Source organism: Nerophis ophidion, linkage group LG06, assembly GCF_033978795.1.
Source record: "Nerophis ophidion isolate RoL-2023_Sa linkage group LG06, RoL_Noph_v1.0, whole genome shotgun sequence".
NCBI classification, from domain to species: domain Eukaryota; kingdom Metazoa; phylum Chordata; class Actinopteri; order Syngnathiformes; family Syngnathidae; genus Nerophis; species Nerophis ophidion.
Window position 1 is genome coordinate 9,840,568 of NC_084616.1, and position 18,387 is coordinate 9,858,954.

Sequence of the window (18,387 nt, forward strand, 5' to 3'; positions counted from 1 at the left end):
TGGGCTCCCTCTGCTGGTGAAAAGTCTACTAATCTACTACAAAAAATGAACAATTTCAATAATAATAATATTAAAAAAGCCCAAAGAAGAAATGTCACAAAAATCATAAAAAAATATATAATTATTAGCAATTAACAAAGACATGCCAAAGAAGCCCAGAATCAATTATCATAGAAAGTGTTAATATTACTGTCAATTTTATAAAAAAAATATAAAAGCGTACAATACATAATAATTTGGGTGAAAAATAATATATTTTTAAATAAAAATAATTGAGAATTATTTTGAATTTCCCTTTACTAATTATTTATATATATTTTTTCTGTAATTAATTTTTTTTTTTTTACAAAAAATGTATTTAATAATTCGTTTTTTCTCAACCTAAAATTGTTTTCTTAAAAAATAAAATGTCACAGTTATTGTGGCCAACATTGTTCTTGGGCTCCCTCTGCTGGTGACAAGTCTACTAATCTACTACAAAAAATTAACAATTTCAATAATAATAACAGTATTAAAAAAGCCCAAAGAAGAAATGTCACAAAAATCATTTAAAAAAATTATAATTATTAGCAATTAACAAAGACATGGCAAAGAAGCCCAGAATCAATTATCATAGAAAGTGTTAATATTTCTGTCAATTTTATAAAAAAAATATAAAAGCGTACATTACATAATAATTTGGGTGAAAAATAATATATTTTTAAATAAAAATAATTGAGAATTATTTTGAATTTCCCTTTACTAGTTATTTATATATATTTTTTCTGTAATTAAATTTTTATTTTTACAAAAAATGTATTTAATAATTCGTTTTTTCTCAACCTAAAATTGTTTTCTTAAAAAATAAAATGTCACAGTTATCGTGGCCAACATTGTTCTTGGGCTCCCTCTGCTGGTGAAAAGTCTACTACAAAAAATTAACAATTTCAATAATAATAATAGTATTAAAAAAGCCCAAAGAAGTGTCACAAAAATCATTAAAAAAATTATAATTATTAGCAATTAACAAAGACATGCCAAAGAAGCCCAGAATCAATTATCATAGAAAGTGTTAATATTTCTGTCAATTTTATAAAAAAAATATAAAAGCGTACATTACATAATAATTTGGGTGAAAAATAATATATTTTTAAATAAAAATAATTGAGAATTATTTTGATTTTCCCTTTACTAATTATTTATATATATGTATATATATATTTTGTCTGTAATTAAATTTTTATTTTTACAAAAAATGTATTTAATAATTCGTTTTTTTCCCAACCTAAAATTGTTTTCTTAAAAAATAAAATGTCACAGTTATCGTGGCCAACATTGTTCTTGGGCTCCCTCTGCTGGTGACAAGTCTACTAATCTACTACAAAAAATGAACAATTTCAATAATAATAACAGTATTAAAAAAGCCCAAAGAAGAAATGTCACAAAAATCATAAAAAAAATTATAATTATTAGCGATTAACAAAGACATGCCAAAGAAGCCCAGAATCAATTATCATAGAAAGTGTTAATATTACTGTCAATTTTATAAAAAAATATAAAAGCGTACATTACATAATAATTTGGGTGAAAAATAATATATTTTTAAATAAAAATAATTGAGAATTATTTTGAATTTCCCTTTACTAATTATTTATATATATATTTTCTGTAATTAAATTTTTATTTTTACAAAAAATGTATTTAATAATTCGTTTTTTCTCAACCTAAAATTGTTTTCTTAAAAAATAAAATGTCACAGTTATCGTGGCCAACATTGTTCTTGGGCTCCCTCTGCTGGTGACAAGTCTACTAATCTACTACAAAAAATGAACAGTTTCAATAATAATTAAAGCTGCAAGCAGCGTTGGTCGGGTCCGCCGTTGGCCGCCGCCGCCGCCGCCGTGTCCCGAGTCCCGATCTTAATCAGACCTCCATAGAAGTTTTTGTTTCATCACTCTATGACATTCCTAACAGAATTTACAAGCAGTTTTGTCAGTTATTTTTCCTAGGGGGAGCTAGAGCACAATTTTCATTTTTGGGGTTTGTTTTTTTATTGGATGGCAATTTTCACCAGTCCTGATGTGTGTGTAAAATTTGGTGAGTTTTGAAGCATGTTAAGGGGGTCAAATTACAGATTGGTGTTTCTGGATGTTGTTGATACATGGCTTTCGCTTGGCATAGTATAGCTTTAACTGGCACTTTGAAGCATTTTAAGGGGGTCAAATATCAGTTCAAAGAGGCAAAAAAGGCATTTTTTGCAAATATTTTGTTTTGAAGGGGTTTTTGTCAACTTCCTGTTGATTTTAGGTATAGAAGTGTTTAATGGAAATGTACATCTAAGTCAGACCTACATAGAGGTTTTTGTTTCATGTCCCTACGACATTCCTAACGGAAGTTACAAGCAGTTTTGTCTGGAAAAAGGTGACGGCTTTTTCCAAAACTTTTATTTTGAAGGGGTAATTGCCAACTTCCTGTTGATTTTAACTGAAAGATGCCAATTATCAAAATGTAGGTCCAAGTGAGACCTACATTGAGGTTTTTGTTTCATGTCTGTCCGACATTCCTACCAGAAGTTACAAGCAGTTTGATCTGTTTCCTCTTCCTAGGAGCAGTTTTTTCTGTGTTTTATTCAAAAATTGCAATAGAGCGCAATTTTGAGTTTAAAGGTTTGTTTTTTTCACTAGATCGCAATGTTTGCCAGTCCTGATGTGTGTGGCAAGTTTGGTGAGTTTTGAAGCATTTTAAGGGGGTCAAACTTCAGTTCAAAGAGGCAGAAATGGACTTTTTTGCGAAAATTTAGTTTTGAAGGGGTTTTTGCCAACTTCCTGTTGATTTTTGCTATAGAAGTGCTTCATTGGAAATGTAGGTCTAAGTCTGATCTACATAGAGGTTTTTGTTCCATGTCTCTACGACATTCCCAACGGAAGTTACAAGCAGTCTGTTTTTTGTCTCTTCCTAGGGGGCGCTAGCGCGCAATTTTAATTTTTGGGGTTTGGTTACCTAATAAGTTGGTCTGCCGCTCCATACCGATGTGTGTGTCAAATTTGGTGAGTTTTGAAGCATGTTAAGGGGGTCAAATTAGGGTATTGTTTGTGTTGTTTTCCTAGGGGGCGCTAGAGCACAATTTTGAGTTTTTGGGTTTGGTTTTTTCATTAACTCGCAATTGTTGCCAGTCCTGATGTGTGTGCCAAGTTTGGTGAGTTTTGAAGCATTTTAAGGGGGTCAAATTACAGCTCAAAGAGGCAAAAATGAAATTTTTTAGGCAAATTTGCGCAGGGGTTCTTTGAAGGCGCGTAAAATCAAAACCTAAAAACTTATCAAAACTTTGATCTATACTTTTAATCAGAAGGGTTCAAACTCTCTCCTGTGCAAGTTTGAAGCCGAAACGACAAACGCACTGGGAGAAGTGTCGATTTGAAAAAGGTGACGGGTTTTTACAAAACTTTTATTTTGAAGGGGTAATTGCCAACTTCCTGTTTATTTTTTCTGCTAGCTGTCAATTATTAAAATGTAGGTCTAAGTGAGACCTACATAGAAGTTTTTGTTTCATGTCTTTCCGGCATTCCTACCGGAAGTTACAAGCAGTTTTGTCCGTGGTTTCTTCCTGGAAGCAGTTTTTTCTGTGTTTTATTGAAAAATTGCGCTAGAGCGCAATTTTGAGTTTTATTATTTTTTTTTTTCATTAGATTGCAATTTCTGCAAGTCCTGATGTGTCTGCCAAGTTTGGTGAGTTTTGAAGCATTTTAAGGGGGTGAAATTACAGCTCAAAGAGGCAAAAATAGCATTTTTTTGCGAAAATTTTGCTTTGAATGGGTTTTTGCAATATTTCTGTTGATTTTTGCCCCAGAACATACCATTATGAAATGTAGGTCTAAGTCAGATTTACATAGAGGTTTTCGTTTCATGTCTCTACGACATTCCTAACGGAAGTTACAATCAGTATGTTTTTTTTTTTTCATAGGGGGCGCTAGCGCGCAATTTTGTATTTTGGGGTTTGGTTGCTTAATATGTGTTTTTGCCAAGCCTTACCGATGTGTGTTTAAAATTTGGTGAGTTTTGGAGCATGGTCAGTGGGTCAAATTAGGGTTCGAAGCTGCGGAATAATAATAATTAAAGCTGCAAGCAGCGTTGGTCGGGTCCGCCGTTGGCCGCCGCCGCCGCCGCCGTGTCCCGAGTCTCGATCTTAGTCAGACCTACATAGAAGTTTTTGTTTCATCACTCTACGACATTCCTAACAGAATTTACAAGCAGTTTTATCAGTTTATTTTCCTAGGGGGCGCTAGAGCACAATTGTCATATTTGTGGTTTGGTTTTTTTATTGGATGGCAATTTTCACCATTCCTGATGTGTGTGTAAAATTTGGTGAGTTTTGAAGCATGTTAAGGGGGTCAAATTACAGATTTGCGTTTCTGGATGTTGTTGATAAATGGCTTTCGCCTGGCATTGTATAGCTTTAACTTGCACTTTGAAGCATTTTAAGGGGGTCAAATTGCAGCTCAAAGAGGCAAAAATAGCATTTTTTGGCGAAAATTTTGCTTTGAATGAGTTTTTGCAAAATTTCTGTTGATTTTGGGAATAGACGTTTTTTATTGGAAATGTAGGTCTAAGTCAGACCTACACAGAGGTTTTTGTTTCATGTCTCTACGACATTCCTAACGGAAGTTACAAGCAGTTTTGTCTGGGTTTTTTCCTAGGGGGCGCTAAGCGCAATTTAGATTTTTGGGGTTTGGTTTTTTATTAGATGGCAGTTTTTGCCAGTCCTGATATGTGTGTAAAATTTGGTGAGTTTTGAAGCATGTTAAGGGGGTGAAATTACAGATTGGCGATTCTGGATGTTGTTGATAAATGGCTTTCGGTCTGCATAACAGAGCTTTAACTAGCACTTTGAAGCATTTTAAGTGGGTGAAATTACAGCTCAAAGAGTCAAAAACGTCATTTTTTAGGAAAAGTTGCGCAGGGGTTTTTTGAAGGCGCGTAAAATCCAAACCGGAGCAGTAATCAAAACTTTGATCTATACTTTTAATCAGAAGTGTCCAAACTCTCTCCTGTGCGAGTTTGAAGCCGAAACGACAAACGCACTGGGAGAAGTGTCGATTTGAAAAAGGTGACGGGTTTTCACAAAACTTTTATTTTGAAGGGGCAATTTTTAACTTCCTGTTGATTTTTGCCGAAGGATGTAAATTATCGAAATGTAGGTCTAAGTCAGACCTACCTAGAAGTTTTTGTTTCATGTCTGTCCGACATTCCTACTGGAAGTTACAAGCAGTTTTGTCTGTTTTCTCTTCCTAGGAGCAGTTTTTTCTGTGTTTTATTCAAAAATTGCGCTAGAGCGCAATTTTGAGTTTTATTATTTTTTATTTTCATTAGATCGCAATTTCTGCCAGTCCTGAGGTGTGTGCCAAGTTTGGTGAGTTTTGAAGCATTTTAAGGGGGTCAAATTACAGCTCAAAGAGGCAAAAATAGCATTTTTTGCGAAAATTTTGCTTTGAAGGCGTTTTTGCCAACTTCCTGTTGATTTTAGGTATAGAACATTTTTATTGGAAATGTTCATCAAAGTCAGACCTTCATATAGGTTTTTGTTTCAAGTCTCTACGACATTCCTAATGGAAGTTACAAGCAGTCCGTTTTTTGTTTCTTCCTAGGGGGCGCTAGCGCGCAATTTTGATTTTTAGTGCTCGGTTTTTTTATTAGATGGCAATTTTCGCAGATCCTGATGTGTGTGTCAAATATGGTGAGTTTTGAAGCATGTTAAGTGGGTCAAATTTCAGCTGGAAACGGCGGCGGAATAATAAAGAATAATAATAAAACGCAGCAGATTCAATAGGGTCCTTGCATGGCAAAGGACATGGATGTCCTTTGCCATTGCAGGGCGGACCCTAATTAAAGCTGCAAGCAGCGTTGGTCGGGTCCGCCGTTGGCCGCCGCCACCGCCGCCGTGTCCCGAGTCCCGATCTTAGTCAGACCAACATAGAGGTCTTTGTTTCATGTCTCTACGACATTCCTAACAGAAGTTACAAGCAGTTTTGTCTGGAAAAAGGTGACGGCTTTTTACAAAACTTTTATTTTGAAGGGGTAATTGGCAACTTCCTGTTGATTTTAACTGAAAGATGCCAATTATCAAAATGTAGGTCTAAGTCAGACCTACACAGAGGTTTTTGTTTCATGTCTCTACGACATTCCTAACGGAAGTTACAAGCAGTCTGTTTTTTGTATCTTCCTAGGGGGCGCTAGCGCGCAATTTTCATTTTTGGGGTTTGGTTACCTAATATGTTGGTCTGCCGCTCCATACCGATGTGTGTGTCAAATTTGGTGAGTTTTGAAGCATGTTAAGGGGGTCAAATTAGGGTATTGTCTGTGTTGTATTCCTAGGGGGCGCTAGAGCACAATTTTGAGTTTTGGGGTTTGGTTTTTTCACTAGGTCGCAATTGTTGCCAGTCCTGATGTGTGTGCCAAGTTTGGTGAGTTTTGAAGCATTTTAAGGGGGTCAAATTACAGCTCAAAGAGGCAAAAATGAAATTTTTGAGGAAAATTTGCGCAGGGCGTCTTTGAAGGCGCGTAAAATCAAAACCTTAAAACTTATCAAAACTTTGATCTATACTTTTAATCAGAAGGGTCCAAACTCTCTCCTGAGCGAGTTTGAAGCCGAAACGACAAACGCGCTCAGAGGAGATAACTTTTGAAGAAAGGTGACGGGTTTTCACAAAACTTTTATTTTGAAGGGGTAATTGCCAACTTCCTGTTGATTATTTCTGCTAGCTGTCAATTACTAAAATGTAGGTCTTAATGAGACCTACATAGAAGTTTTTGTTTCATGTCTTTCCGGCATTCCTACCCGAAGTTACAAGCAGTTTTGTCTGTGGTTTCTTCCTGGAAGCAGTTTTTTCTGTGTTTTATTGAAAAATTGCGCTAGAGCACAATTTTGAGATTTTTTTTTTTTTTTTTTCATTAGATCACAATTTCTGCCAGTCCTGATGTGTGTGCCAAGTTTGGTGAGTTTTGAAGCATTTTAAGGGGGTCAAATTGCAGCTGAAAGAGGCAAAAATAGCGTTTTTTGGCGAAAATTTTGCTTTGAAAGGGTTTTGCAAAATTTCTGTTGATTTTAGGTATAGGAGTTTCTGATGGGGAATTTAGGTCTAGGTCAGTTCTACATAGAGGATTTTGTTTCATGTCTCTACGACATTCCTAACGGAAGTTACGAGCAATCTGTTTTTTGATTTTTGTAGGGGGCGCTAGAGCGCATTTTTCATTTTTCGGGTTTGGTTTTTTTATTAGATGGCAATTTTCGCCAGTTCTGATGAGTGTGTGAAATTTGGTGAGTTTTGGAGCATGGTCAGTGGGTCAAATTAAGGTTCAAAGAGGCGGCGGAATAATAATAATAATAATAATTAAAGCTGCAAGCAGCGTTGGTCGGGTCCGCCGTTGGCCGCCGCCGCCGTGTCCCGGGTCCCGATCTTAGTCAAACCAACATAGAGGTTTTTATTTCATGTCTCTACGACATTTCTAACAGAAGTTACATGCAGTTTTGTCTGGGTTTTTTCCTAGGGGGCGCTAAGCGCAATTTAGATTTTTGGGGTTTGGTTTTTTATTAGATGGCAGTTTTTGCCAGTCCTGATATGTGTGTAAAATTTGGTGAGTTTTGAAGCATGATAAGGGGGTGAAATTACAGATCGGCGATTCTGGATGTTGTTGATAAATGGCTTTCGGTCTGCATAACAGAGCTTTAACTAGCACTTTGAAGCATTTTAAGTGGGTCAAATTACAGCTCAAAGAGGCAAAAACGTCATTTTTTAGGAAAAGTTGCGCAGGGGTTTTTTGAAGGCGCGTAAAATCAAAACCTTAAAACTTATGAAAACTTTGATCTATACTTTTAATCAGAAGGGTTCAAAGTCTCCCCTGTGCGAGTTTGAAGCCGAAACGACAAACGGGCTCAGAGGAGATAACTTTTGAAGAAAGGTGATGGGTTTTCACAAAACTTTTATTTTGAAGGGGCAATTTTTAACTTCCTGTTGATTTTTGCCGAAGGATGTCAATTATCGAAATGTAGGTCTAAGTCAGACCTACCTAGAAGTTTTTGTTTCATGTCTTTCCGGCATTCCTACCGGAAGTTACAAGGAGTTTTGTCTGTGTTTTCTTCTTGGAAGCAGTTTTTTCTGTGTTTTATTGAAAAATTGCGCTAGAGCGCAATTTTTAGTTTTATTATTATTTTTTTTCATTAGATTGCAATTTCTGCCAGTCCTGATGTGTGTGCCAAGTTTGGTGAGTTTTGAAGCATTTTAAGGGGGTCAAATTACAGCTCAAAGGGGCAAAAATAGCATTTTTTAGCGAAAATTTTGCTTTAAATGGGTTTTTGCAAAATTTCTGTTGATTTTAGGTATAGGCATTTCTAATGGGGAATCTAGGTCTAAGTCAGACCTACATAGAGGTTTTTGTTCCATGTCTTTACGACATTCCTAACGGAAGTTACAAGCAGTCTGTTTTTTTTTTTTCGTAGGGGGCGCTAGCGCGCATTTTTAATTTTTGGGGTTTGGTTGCTTAATATGTGTTTTTGCCAAGCCTTACCGATGTGTGTTTAAAATTTGGTGAGTTTTGGAGCATGGTCAGTGGGTCAAATTAGGGTTCGAAGCTGCGGAAGAATAATAATAATAATAATAATTAAAGCTGCAAGCAGCGTTGGTCGGGTCCGCCGTTGGCCGCCGCCGCCGTGTCCCGAGTCCCGATCTTACTCAGACCTCCATAGAAGTTTTTGTTTCATCACTCTACGACATTCCTAACAGAATTTACAAGCAGTTTTATCAGTTTATTTTCCTAGGGGGCGCTAGAGCACAATTTTCATTTTTGGGGTTTGGTTTTTTTATTGGATGGCAATTTTCACCAGTCCTGATGTGTGTGTAAAATTTGGTGAGTTTTGAAGCATGTTAAGGGGGTCAAATTACAGATTTGCGTTTCTGGATGTTGTTGATAAATGGCTTTCACTTGGCATTGTATAGCTTTAACTTGCACTTTGAAGCATTTGAAGGGGGTCAAATATCAGTTCAAAGAGGCAAAAAAAGGCATTTTTTGCAAAAATGTTGTTTTGAAGGGGTTTTTGTCAACTTCCTGTTGATTATAGGTATAGAAGTATTTTATAAAATGTAGGTCTAAGTCAGACCTACATAGAGGTTTTTGTTTCATGTCTCTACGACATTCCTAACGGAAGTTACAAGCAGTCTGTTTTTTGTCCCTTCCTAGGGGGCGCTAGCGCGCAATTTTCATTTTTGGGGTTTGGTTGCTTAATAAGTTGGTCTGCCGCTCCATACCGACGTGTGTGTCAAATTTGGGGAGTTTTGAAGCATGTTAAGGGGGTCAAATTACAGATTGGCGTTTCTGGATGTTGTTGGTAAATGGTTTTCGCTTGGCATAGTATAGCTTTAACTTGCACTTTGAAGCATTTTAAGGGGGCCAAATATCAGTTCAAAGAGGCAAAAAATGCATTTTTTGCAAATATTTTGTTTTGAAGGGGTTTTTGCCAACTTCCTGTTGATTTTAGGTATAGAAGTATTTTATGAAATGTAGGTCTAAGTCAGACCTACATAGAGGTTTTTGTTTCATGTCTCTACGACATTCCTAACGGAAGTTACAAGCAGTTTTTTCTGGGTTTTTTCCTAGGGGGCGCTGGAGCGCAATTTTGACTTTTGGGGTTTGCTTTTTTATTAGATGTCAATTTTCGGCAGTCCTGATGTGTGTGTAAAATTTGGTGAGTTTTGAATTATGTTAAGGGGGTGAAATTACAGATCAGGGATTCTGGATGTTGTTGATAAATGGCTTTCGGTCTGCATAACAGAGCTTTAACTTGCACTCTGACGCATTTTAAGGGGGTCAAATTATAGCTCAAAGAGGCAAAAAATACATTTTTTAGGAAAATTTGCACAGGGGTTTTTTGAAGGCGCGTAAAATCCAAACCGGAGCAGTAATCAAAACTTTGATCTATACTTTTAATCAGAAGTGTCCAAACTCTCTCCTGTGCGAGTTTGAAGCCGAAACGACAAACGCACTGGGAGAAGTGTCGATTTGAAAAAGGTGACGGGTTTTCACAAAACTTTTATTTTGAAGGGGCAATTTTTAACTTCCTGTTGATTTTAGCCGAAGGATGTAAATTATCGAAATGTAGGTCTAAGTCAGACCTACCTAGAAGTTTTTGTTTCATGTCTGTCCGACATTCCTACTGGAAGTTACAAGCAGTTTTGTCTGTTTTCTCTTCCTAGGAGCAGTTTTTTCTGTGTTTTATTCAAAAATTGCGCTAGAGCGCAATTTTGAGTTTTATTATTTTTTATTTTCATTAGATCGCAATTTCTGCCAGTCCTGAGGTGTGTGCCAAGTTTGGTGAGTTTTGAAGCATTTTAAGGGGGTCAAATTACAGCTCAAAGAGGCAAAAATAGCATTTTTTGCGAAAATTTTGCTTTGGAGGCGTTTTTGCCAACTTCCTGTTGATTTTAGGTATAGAACATTTTTATTGGAAATGTTCATCCAAGTCAGACCTACATATAGGTTTTTGTTTCAAGTCTCTACGACATTCCTAATGGAAGTTACAAGCAGTCCGTTTTTTGTTTCTTCCTAGGGGGCGCTAGCGCGCAATTTTGATTTTTAGTGCTCGGTTTTTTTATTAGATGGCAATTTTCGCAGATCCTGATGTGTGTGTCAAATATGGTGAGTTTTGAAGCATGTTAAGTGGGTCAAATTTCAGCTGGAAACGGCGGCGGAATAATAAAGAATAATAATAAAACGCAGCAGATTCAATAGGGTCCTTGCATGGCAAAGGACATGGATGTCCTTTGCCATTGCAGGGCGGACCCTAATAATAAACGCAGCAGATTCAATAGGGTCCTTGCCATGGCAAAGGACATGGATGTCCTTTGCTGGCAGGGCGGACCCTAATAATAATAATAAAACGCAGCAGATTCAATAGGGTCCTTGCCATGGCAAAGGACATGTATGTCCTTTGCCATTGCAGGGCGGACCCTAATAATAGTATTAAAAAAGCCCAAAGAAGTGTCACAAAAATCATTTAAAAAAATTATAATTATTAGCAATTAACAAAGACATGCCAAAGAAGCCCAGAATCAACTATCATAGAAAGTGTTAATATTTCTGTCAATTTTATAAAAAAAATATAAAAGCGTACATTACATAATAATTTGGGTGAAAAATAATATATTTTTAAATAAAAATAATTGAGAATTATTTTGAATTTCCCTTTACTAATTATTTATATATTTTTTTTCTGTAATTAAATTTTTATTTTTACAAAAAATGTATTTAATAATTCGTTTTTTCTCAACCTAAAATTGTTTTCCTAAAAAATAAAATGTCACAGTTATCGTGGCCAACATTGTTCTTGGGCTCCCTCTGCTGGTGACAAGTCTACTAATCTACTACAAAAAATTAACAATTTCATTTATAATAATAGTATTAAAAAAGCCCAAAGAAGAAATGTCACAAAAATCATAAAAAAAATTATAATTATTAGCAATTAACAAAGACATGCCAAAAAAGCCCAGAATCAATTATCATAGAAAGTGTTAATATTTCTGTCAATTTTATTTAAAAAAATATAAAAGCGTACATTACATAATAATTTGGGTGAAAAATAATATATTTTTAAATAAAAATAATTGAGAACTATTTTGAATTTCCCTTTACTAATTATTTATATATATTTTTTCTGTAATTAAATTTGTATTTTTACAAAAAATGTATTTAATAATTCGTTTTTTCTCAACCTAAAATTGTTTTCTTAAAAAATAAAATGTCACAGTTATCGTGCCCAACATTGTTCTTGGGCTCCCTCTGCTGGTGACAAGTCTACTAATCTACTACAAAAAATGAACAATTTCAATAATAATAACAGTATTAAAAAAGCCCAAAGAAATGTCACAAAAATCATTAAAAAAAATTATAATTATTAGCAATTAACAAAGACATGCCAAAGAAGCCCAGAATCAATTATCATAGAAAGTGTTAATATTATTGTCAATTTTATAAAAAAATTTAAAAGCGTACATTACATAATAATTTGGGTGAAAAATAATATATTTTTAAATAAAAATAATTGAGAATTATTTTGAATTTCCCTTTACTAATTATTTATATATATTTTTTCTATAATTAAATTTTTATTTTTACAAAAAATGTATTTAATAATTCGTTTTTTTTCAACCTAAAATTGTTTTCTTCAAAAATAAAATGTCACAGTTATCGTGGCCAACATTGTTCTTGGGCTCCCTCTGCTGGTGACAAGTCTACTAATCTACTACAAAAAATGAACAATTTCAATAATAATAACAGTATTAAAAAAGCTCAAAGAAGAAATGTCACAAAAATCATAAAAAAAATTATAATTATTAGCGATTAACAAAGACATGCCAAAGAAGCCCAGAATCAATTATCATATAAAGTGTTAATATTTCTGTCAATTTTATAAAAAAATATAAAAGCGTACATTACATAATAATTTGGGTGAAAAATAATATATTTTTGAATAAAAATAATTGAGAATTATTTTGAATTTCCCTTTACTAATTATTTATATATATTTTTTCTGTAATTAAATTTTTATTTTTACAAAAAATGTATTTAATAATTCGTTTTTTTCTCAACCTAAAATTGTTTTCTTAAAAAATAAAATGTCACAGTTATCGTGGCCAACATTGTTCTTGGGCTCCCTCTGCTGGTGACAAGTCTACTAATCTACTACAAAAAATTAACAATTTCAATAATAATAACAGTATTAAAAAAGCCTAAAGAAGTGTCACAAAAATCATTAAAAAAAATTATAATTATTAGCAATTAACAAAGACATGCCAAAGAAGCCCAGAATCAATTATCATAGAAAGTGTTAATATTTCTGTCAATTTTATAAAAAAAATATAAAAGCGTACATTACATAAAAATTTGGGTGAAAAATAATATATTTTTAAATAAAAATAATTGAGAATTATTTTGAATTTCCCTTTACTAATTATTTAATATATATGTATATATATATATATATATATATATTTTTTTTTTCTGTAATTCATTTTTTATTTTTACAAAAAATGTATTTAATAATTCGGTTTTTTCCCAACCTAAAATGGTTTTCTTAAAAAATAAAATGTCACAGTTATTGTGGCCAACATTGTTCTTGGGCTCCCTCTGCTGGTGACAAGTCTGCTAATCTCGTAAAAATTTAGATAATAATATACATAGTATTAAAAAAGTATTAAAAAGCCCTAAGAAAATGTTTTCATAAAAATCATTAGAAAAAAAAAAGATTAGCGAGTGACAAAAGACGTATACATATATACATATGTATATATTTATATATATGTGTATATTCATATATATATAAGTATATATATATGTGTGTGTGTGTATGTACAAATATAAATTTTTTTGTAATTACATTTATATTTTTACAAAAAATGTATTTAATAATTCGTTTTTGTCTCAACCATAAATTATTTTCTTAAAAACAAAATGTCGCTGTTATTGTGGCCAACATTGTTCTCGGGCTCCCTCTGCTGGTGACAAGTCGACTAATCTAGTAACAAACAATCTACTATTTAAAAAAATAATAGTATTAAAAAAGCCCTCAGAAAAAAAATTCTAAAAAATAATTAAACACTTTTTTTTTAATTATTAGCCAGTGACCAAGACATGCTGAAAAAGCCCAGAATCAATTATAAAAACCGTCAATTATGTTAAAAAATATAAAAGCGTACATTACATAATATTGTTTGTTTTCTCAAAAAATGAAAAGTCACTGTTATTGTGGCCAACATTGTTCTCGGGCTCCCTCTGCTGGTGACAAGTCTGCTAATCTAGTAACAAAAAAAAAGAAAAATCAATGTTAATAATAAAAATAGTATTAAAAAAGCCATCAGAAAAAAGTACTTAAAAAATTATTAAAATCCTTGTAGGATTGGGGAGGTTTTCCCTCTAAAAATATTTATTTTAGTCGTATTAAAATCCTGTTTTTCAGGGAAAAATGTTTTTTTTTTTTTTTGTAAGTGAAGTGTTTTGTTTTTTTCTTGGAATTAAAAAAAAAATCCCAAAAATTATGTTTTTTTTAATGAATGTATGTTTTTTTTTTCTTAAAAATATTTTTAAAGGCTATATTTAAAAAGAAAACAAATTAATTTTTTTCATTCCTCAGGTTTTTTTCCCCAAACAACGTGAAAAAACTACTGTAAAATACAAAAAAAAAAAAAATCTTTCTTTTTAAAATATTGTTTACTCTTATAAAATAAATGTTTTTTTCTTGGATAAGCGTTTTCACAACAGCATATATATTTTTTTATTATTTTATTTTTGTAAAATTGTTTATTTTTTCCTGTATTTTTTTTAAAGCTATTTTTTTTTCAAAACAATAAAAATATTTTATCACATAGGATTAGTTTATATACATATATATATATATATATATATATATGATTTAGGTTTATTTGAAAATGTAATTTAATATAGATATTTTTATTTGTATATATAAATATGTATATATATATATATGTGTGTATATGTATGTATACACATATATGCATATATATGTGTATTTATATTTATATATATATATATGATGGTTTAGGTATATTTGAAAAATGTCAAATATATATATATATATATATATATATATATATATATATAATATATATTTATATATATATATATATGATGGTTTAGGTATATTTGAAAAATGTCAAATATATATATCTATATATATAATATATATATATATATATATATATATATATATATATATGATAATGGTTTAGGTTTCTTTGAAAAATGTCTGTAATTTAATATAGATATTTTTATTTATATATATATAAATGTGTATATATATATATATATATATATATATATATATATATATATATATATATATATATATATATAATATGTATGTTTGTGTATATATAAGATAATGTTTTAGGTTAATTTGAACAATGTTTGTCATTTAATATAGATATTTTTCTGTTATTACATATCTTTTTTTTTTTTTTTTTAACCAAAAATGTATTTAATAATGAATTTATTTTTATCTCAACCTAAAATTGTTTCCTTCAAAATAAAACTACTATCACTGCTAATGATGATAATAATAACAATAATGAAATAAATAATAATAATAATATGAGTAATAATAACTTTGCAGGTGGAGTTGGTCCACTACGTTTTCGGACGCCACAAATTCCCGGGCGCCGTCACGGCCAACTTGGAGCGTTTCGTGCGCCGCTTCAACGAAGTTCAGCTTTGGGTCGTGAGCGAACTTTGCTTGTGTGAAGATTTGGTGAAAAGAGCCGTGCTGCTCAAGAAGTTCATCAAGATAGCCGCCGTGTAAGCGCTGCAGTACCGCCCCTGTCCACACGAGGGCGTGCATCAGCATGGCTGGCTCGCTGACTTCTTTGTGTCCTTTCAGGTTAAAAGAGCAGAAGAATTTCAACTCCTTCTTTGCTGTCATGTTTGGTTTGAGCAACAGTGCGGTGCAGAGACTCTACAAGACCTGGGAGGTGATGTCATCACTTCATCATCATCCCTCATCCTGTTCTCAACACATGGTTGACTTTTGCAGAGAATACCTGGCAAGACTAAAAGAATCTACTGTTCCTACGAGAGGCTGATGGTAAAACCACAAACTTTATTTTGAAAAGCTTAACAACACACGGCCGCCTTTACTTTGTTGGAAATACAAGTTCTTAATCTGACTTTAAACATAAATACATTACATTGTGATATCATTTTGTGTTATCATAAACATGATTTAATTCATTTTTTCCTTGTACGATTGGGGAGGTTTTCCCTCTAAAAATATTTATTTTAGTCTTATAAAAATCCTGTTTTTCAGGGAAAAATGTTTTTTGTTTTTTTTTGTAAGTGAAGTGTTTTGTTTTTTTCTTGGAATTAAAAAAAATCCCAAAAATTATGTGTTTTTTTTAATGAATATTTTTTAAAAATATTTTTAAAGGCTATATTTAAAAAGAAAACAAATTAATTTTTTCATTCCTCAGGTTTTTTTTTTCCAAACAATGTGAGAAAATTACAGTAAAATACAAAAAAAAAATCTTTCTTTTTAAAATATTGTTTACTCTTATAAAATAAATGTTTTTTTCTTGGATAAGCGTTTTCACAACAGCATATTTTTTATTTTATTTTATTATTTTATTTTTGTAAAATTGTTTATTTTTTCCTGTATTTTTTTAAAGCTATTTTTTTTTTCAAAACAATAAAAATATTTTATCACATAGGATTAGTTGTTATATATATATATATATATATAACAACACATATGTTTTAATACTATAAAAAAAAATAGATATTATTTTTGTAAGATGAGCATTTAAAAATATAAATTCTTAAAACGTTAATTTTCCTAAAAAAAAAAGTATACATTTTATATTTCATAAGATGGGCTTTTTATTTCAACAAACACTAATAATTATTTTCTTTTAAATGTTTAAAAATATTTAAGGGAATATACATATATATACATGTATGTACGTATGTATGTATATGTATATATGTATGTATGTGTATATATATGTATGTGTGTATATATAAATGTAGGTAGTTATGTATATATGTATGTATATACATATATATGTGTATATGTATGTATGTGTGTGTATATATATGTAGGTATATATACATATATATATATATGTATATATGTATGCATATATATATATGTGTGTGTGTATATATGTATATACATATATATGTATATATGTGTATATATATATGTATGTGTGTATATATAAATGTAGGTGGTTATGTATATATGTATGTATATACATATATATATATGTGTATATGTATGTATGTGTGTATATATATGTAGGTATATATAAATATATATATATGCATATATGTATGCATATATATATATATATGTGTGTGTGTGTGTGTGTATGTATATACATATATATATATGTATATATGTGTATATATGTATATACATATGTATATACATATATATGTATATACATATATATATATATATATATGTATATATGTATGTATGTGTATATATATGTATGTGTGTATATATATGTAGGTAGTTATGTATATATGTAGGTAGTTATGTATATATGTATGTATATACATATATATATGTATATATGTGTATATATATGTATGTGTGTATATATATGTAGGTAGTTATGTATATATGTATGTATATACATATATATATATGTATATATGTATGTATGTGTATATATATGTATGTGTGTATATATAAATGTAGGTAGTTATGTATATATGTATGTATATACATATATATATGTGTATATGTATGTATGTGTGTATATATATGTAGGTATATATAAATATATATATATGCATATATATATATATATGTGTGTGTGTGTGTGTATATATGTATATACATATATATATATATATATGTATATATGTATGTATGTGTATATATATGTATGTGTGTATATATAAATGTAGGTAGTTATGTATATATGTATGTATATACATATATATATGTGTATATGTATGTATGTGTGTGTATATATATGTAGGTATATAAAATATATATATATGCATATATATATATATATGTGTGTGTGTGTGTGTATATATGTATATACATATATATATATGTATATATGTGTATATATGTATATACATATGTATATACATATATATGTATATATATATATATATATATATATATATATATGTATATATGTATGTATGTGTGTATATATATATGTAGGTAGTTATGTTTATATGTATGTATATACATATATATATGTATATATGTGTATATATATGTATGTGTGTATATATATGTAGGTAGTTATGTATATATGTATGTATATATATATATATATATATATATATGTATATATGTATGTATGTGTATATATATGTATGTGTGTATATATAAATGTAGGTAGTTATGTATATATGTATGTATATACATATATATATGTGTATATGTATGTATGGTGTATATATACGTAGGTATATATAAATATATATATATGTATATATGTATGCATATATACTTTTTAAATACACCAATGGTGCAACTGGACACATCCTCAGTGATGTAACCTAGGATCACAGGGGGTTTCGGGTCTTTCAACAATCAGACCCCCTCCCCTAGGCGACCCAGCCAGGGTTGATCAGGCCCCAGCCTGTGTCCAGGTAGCGCTACTGCCCTACATGCCACGCCTCTCCCCTTCCTGATCCACAGCCACCTTGATGCCACTTCTGCTGCATCTGTGACTAACTTCATGGCCCTTTGCTGGCTGGCCCCTGTGATGCCAAGCATTCTGTAGGCCCTGCAGAGAGATTTGCCCACAAACCCTCGACACCCCACTTCAACCGGCCGGCACATCGCTCGCCACCCATTGCTCCGACACTCCTCCA

At 31.3% G+C, this 18,387-nt stretch overlaps 1 protein-coding gene across 3 annotated transcripts in view; it reads left to right on the top strand.

The window, feature by feature from the left end:
- Positions 1–18,387, top strand: part of rapgef3 (Rap guanine nucleotide exchange factor (GEF) 3) — a 126,953-nt gene that overhangs the window by 92,648 nt on the left and 15,918 nt on the right. For 2 of the 3 annotated variants that reach the window (XM_061902607.1, XM_061902606.1), the window contains exons 20-22: positions 15,152–15,333; positions 15,416–15,506; positions 15,569–15,619. In XM_061902607.1, coding sequence (XP_061758591.1) covers positions 15,152–15,333; positions 15,416–15,506; positions 15,569–15,619 — 324 coding nt within the window. Of the gene's footprint in view, positions 1–15,151; positions 15,334–15,415; positions 15,620–18,387 lie in introns of all 3 variants that reach the window. The other variant, XR_009807066.1, reaches the window with a different exon arrangement.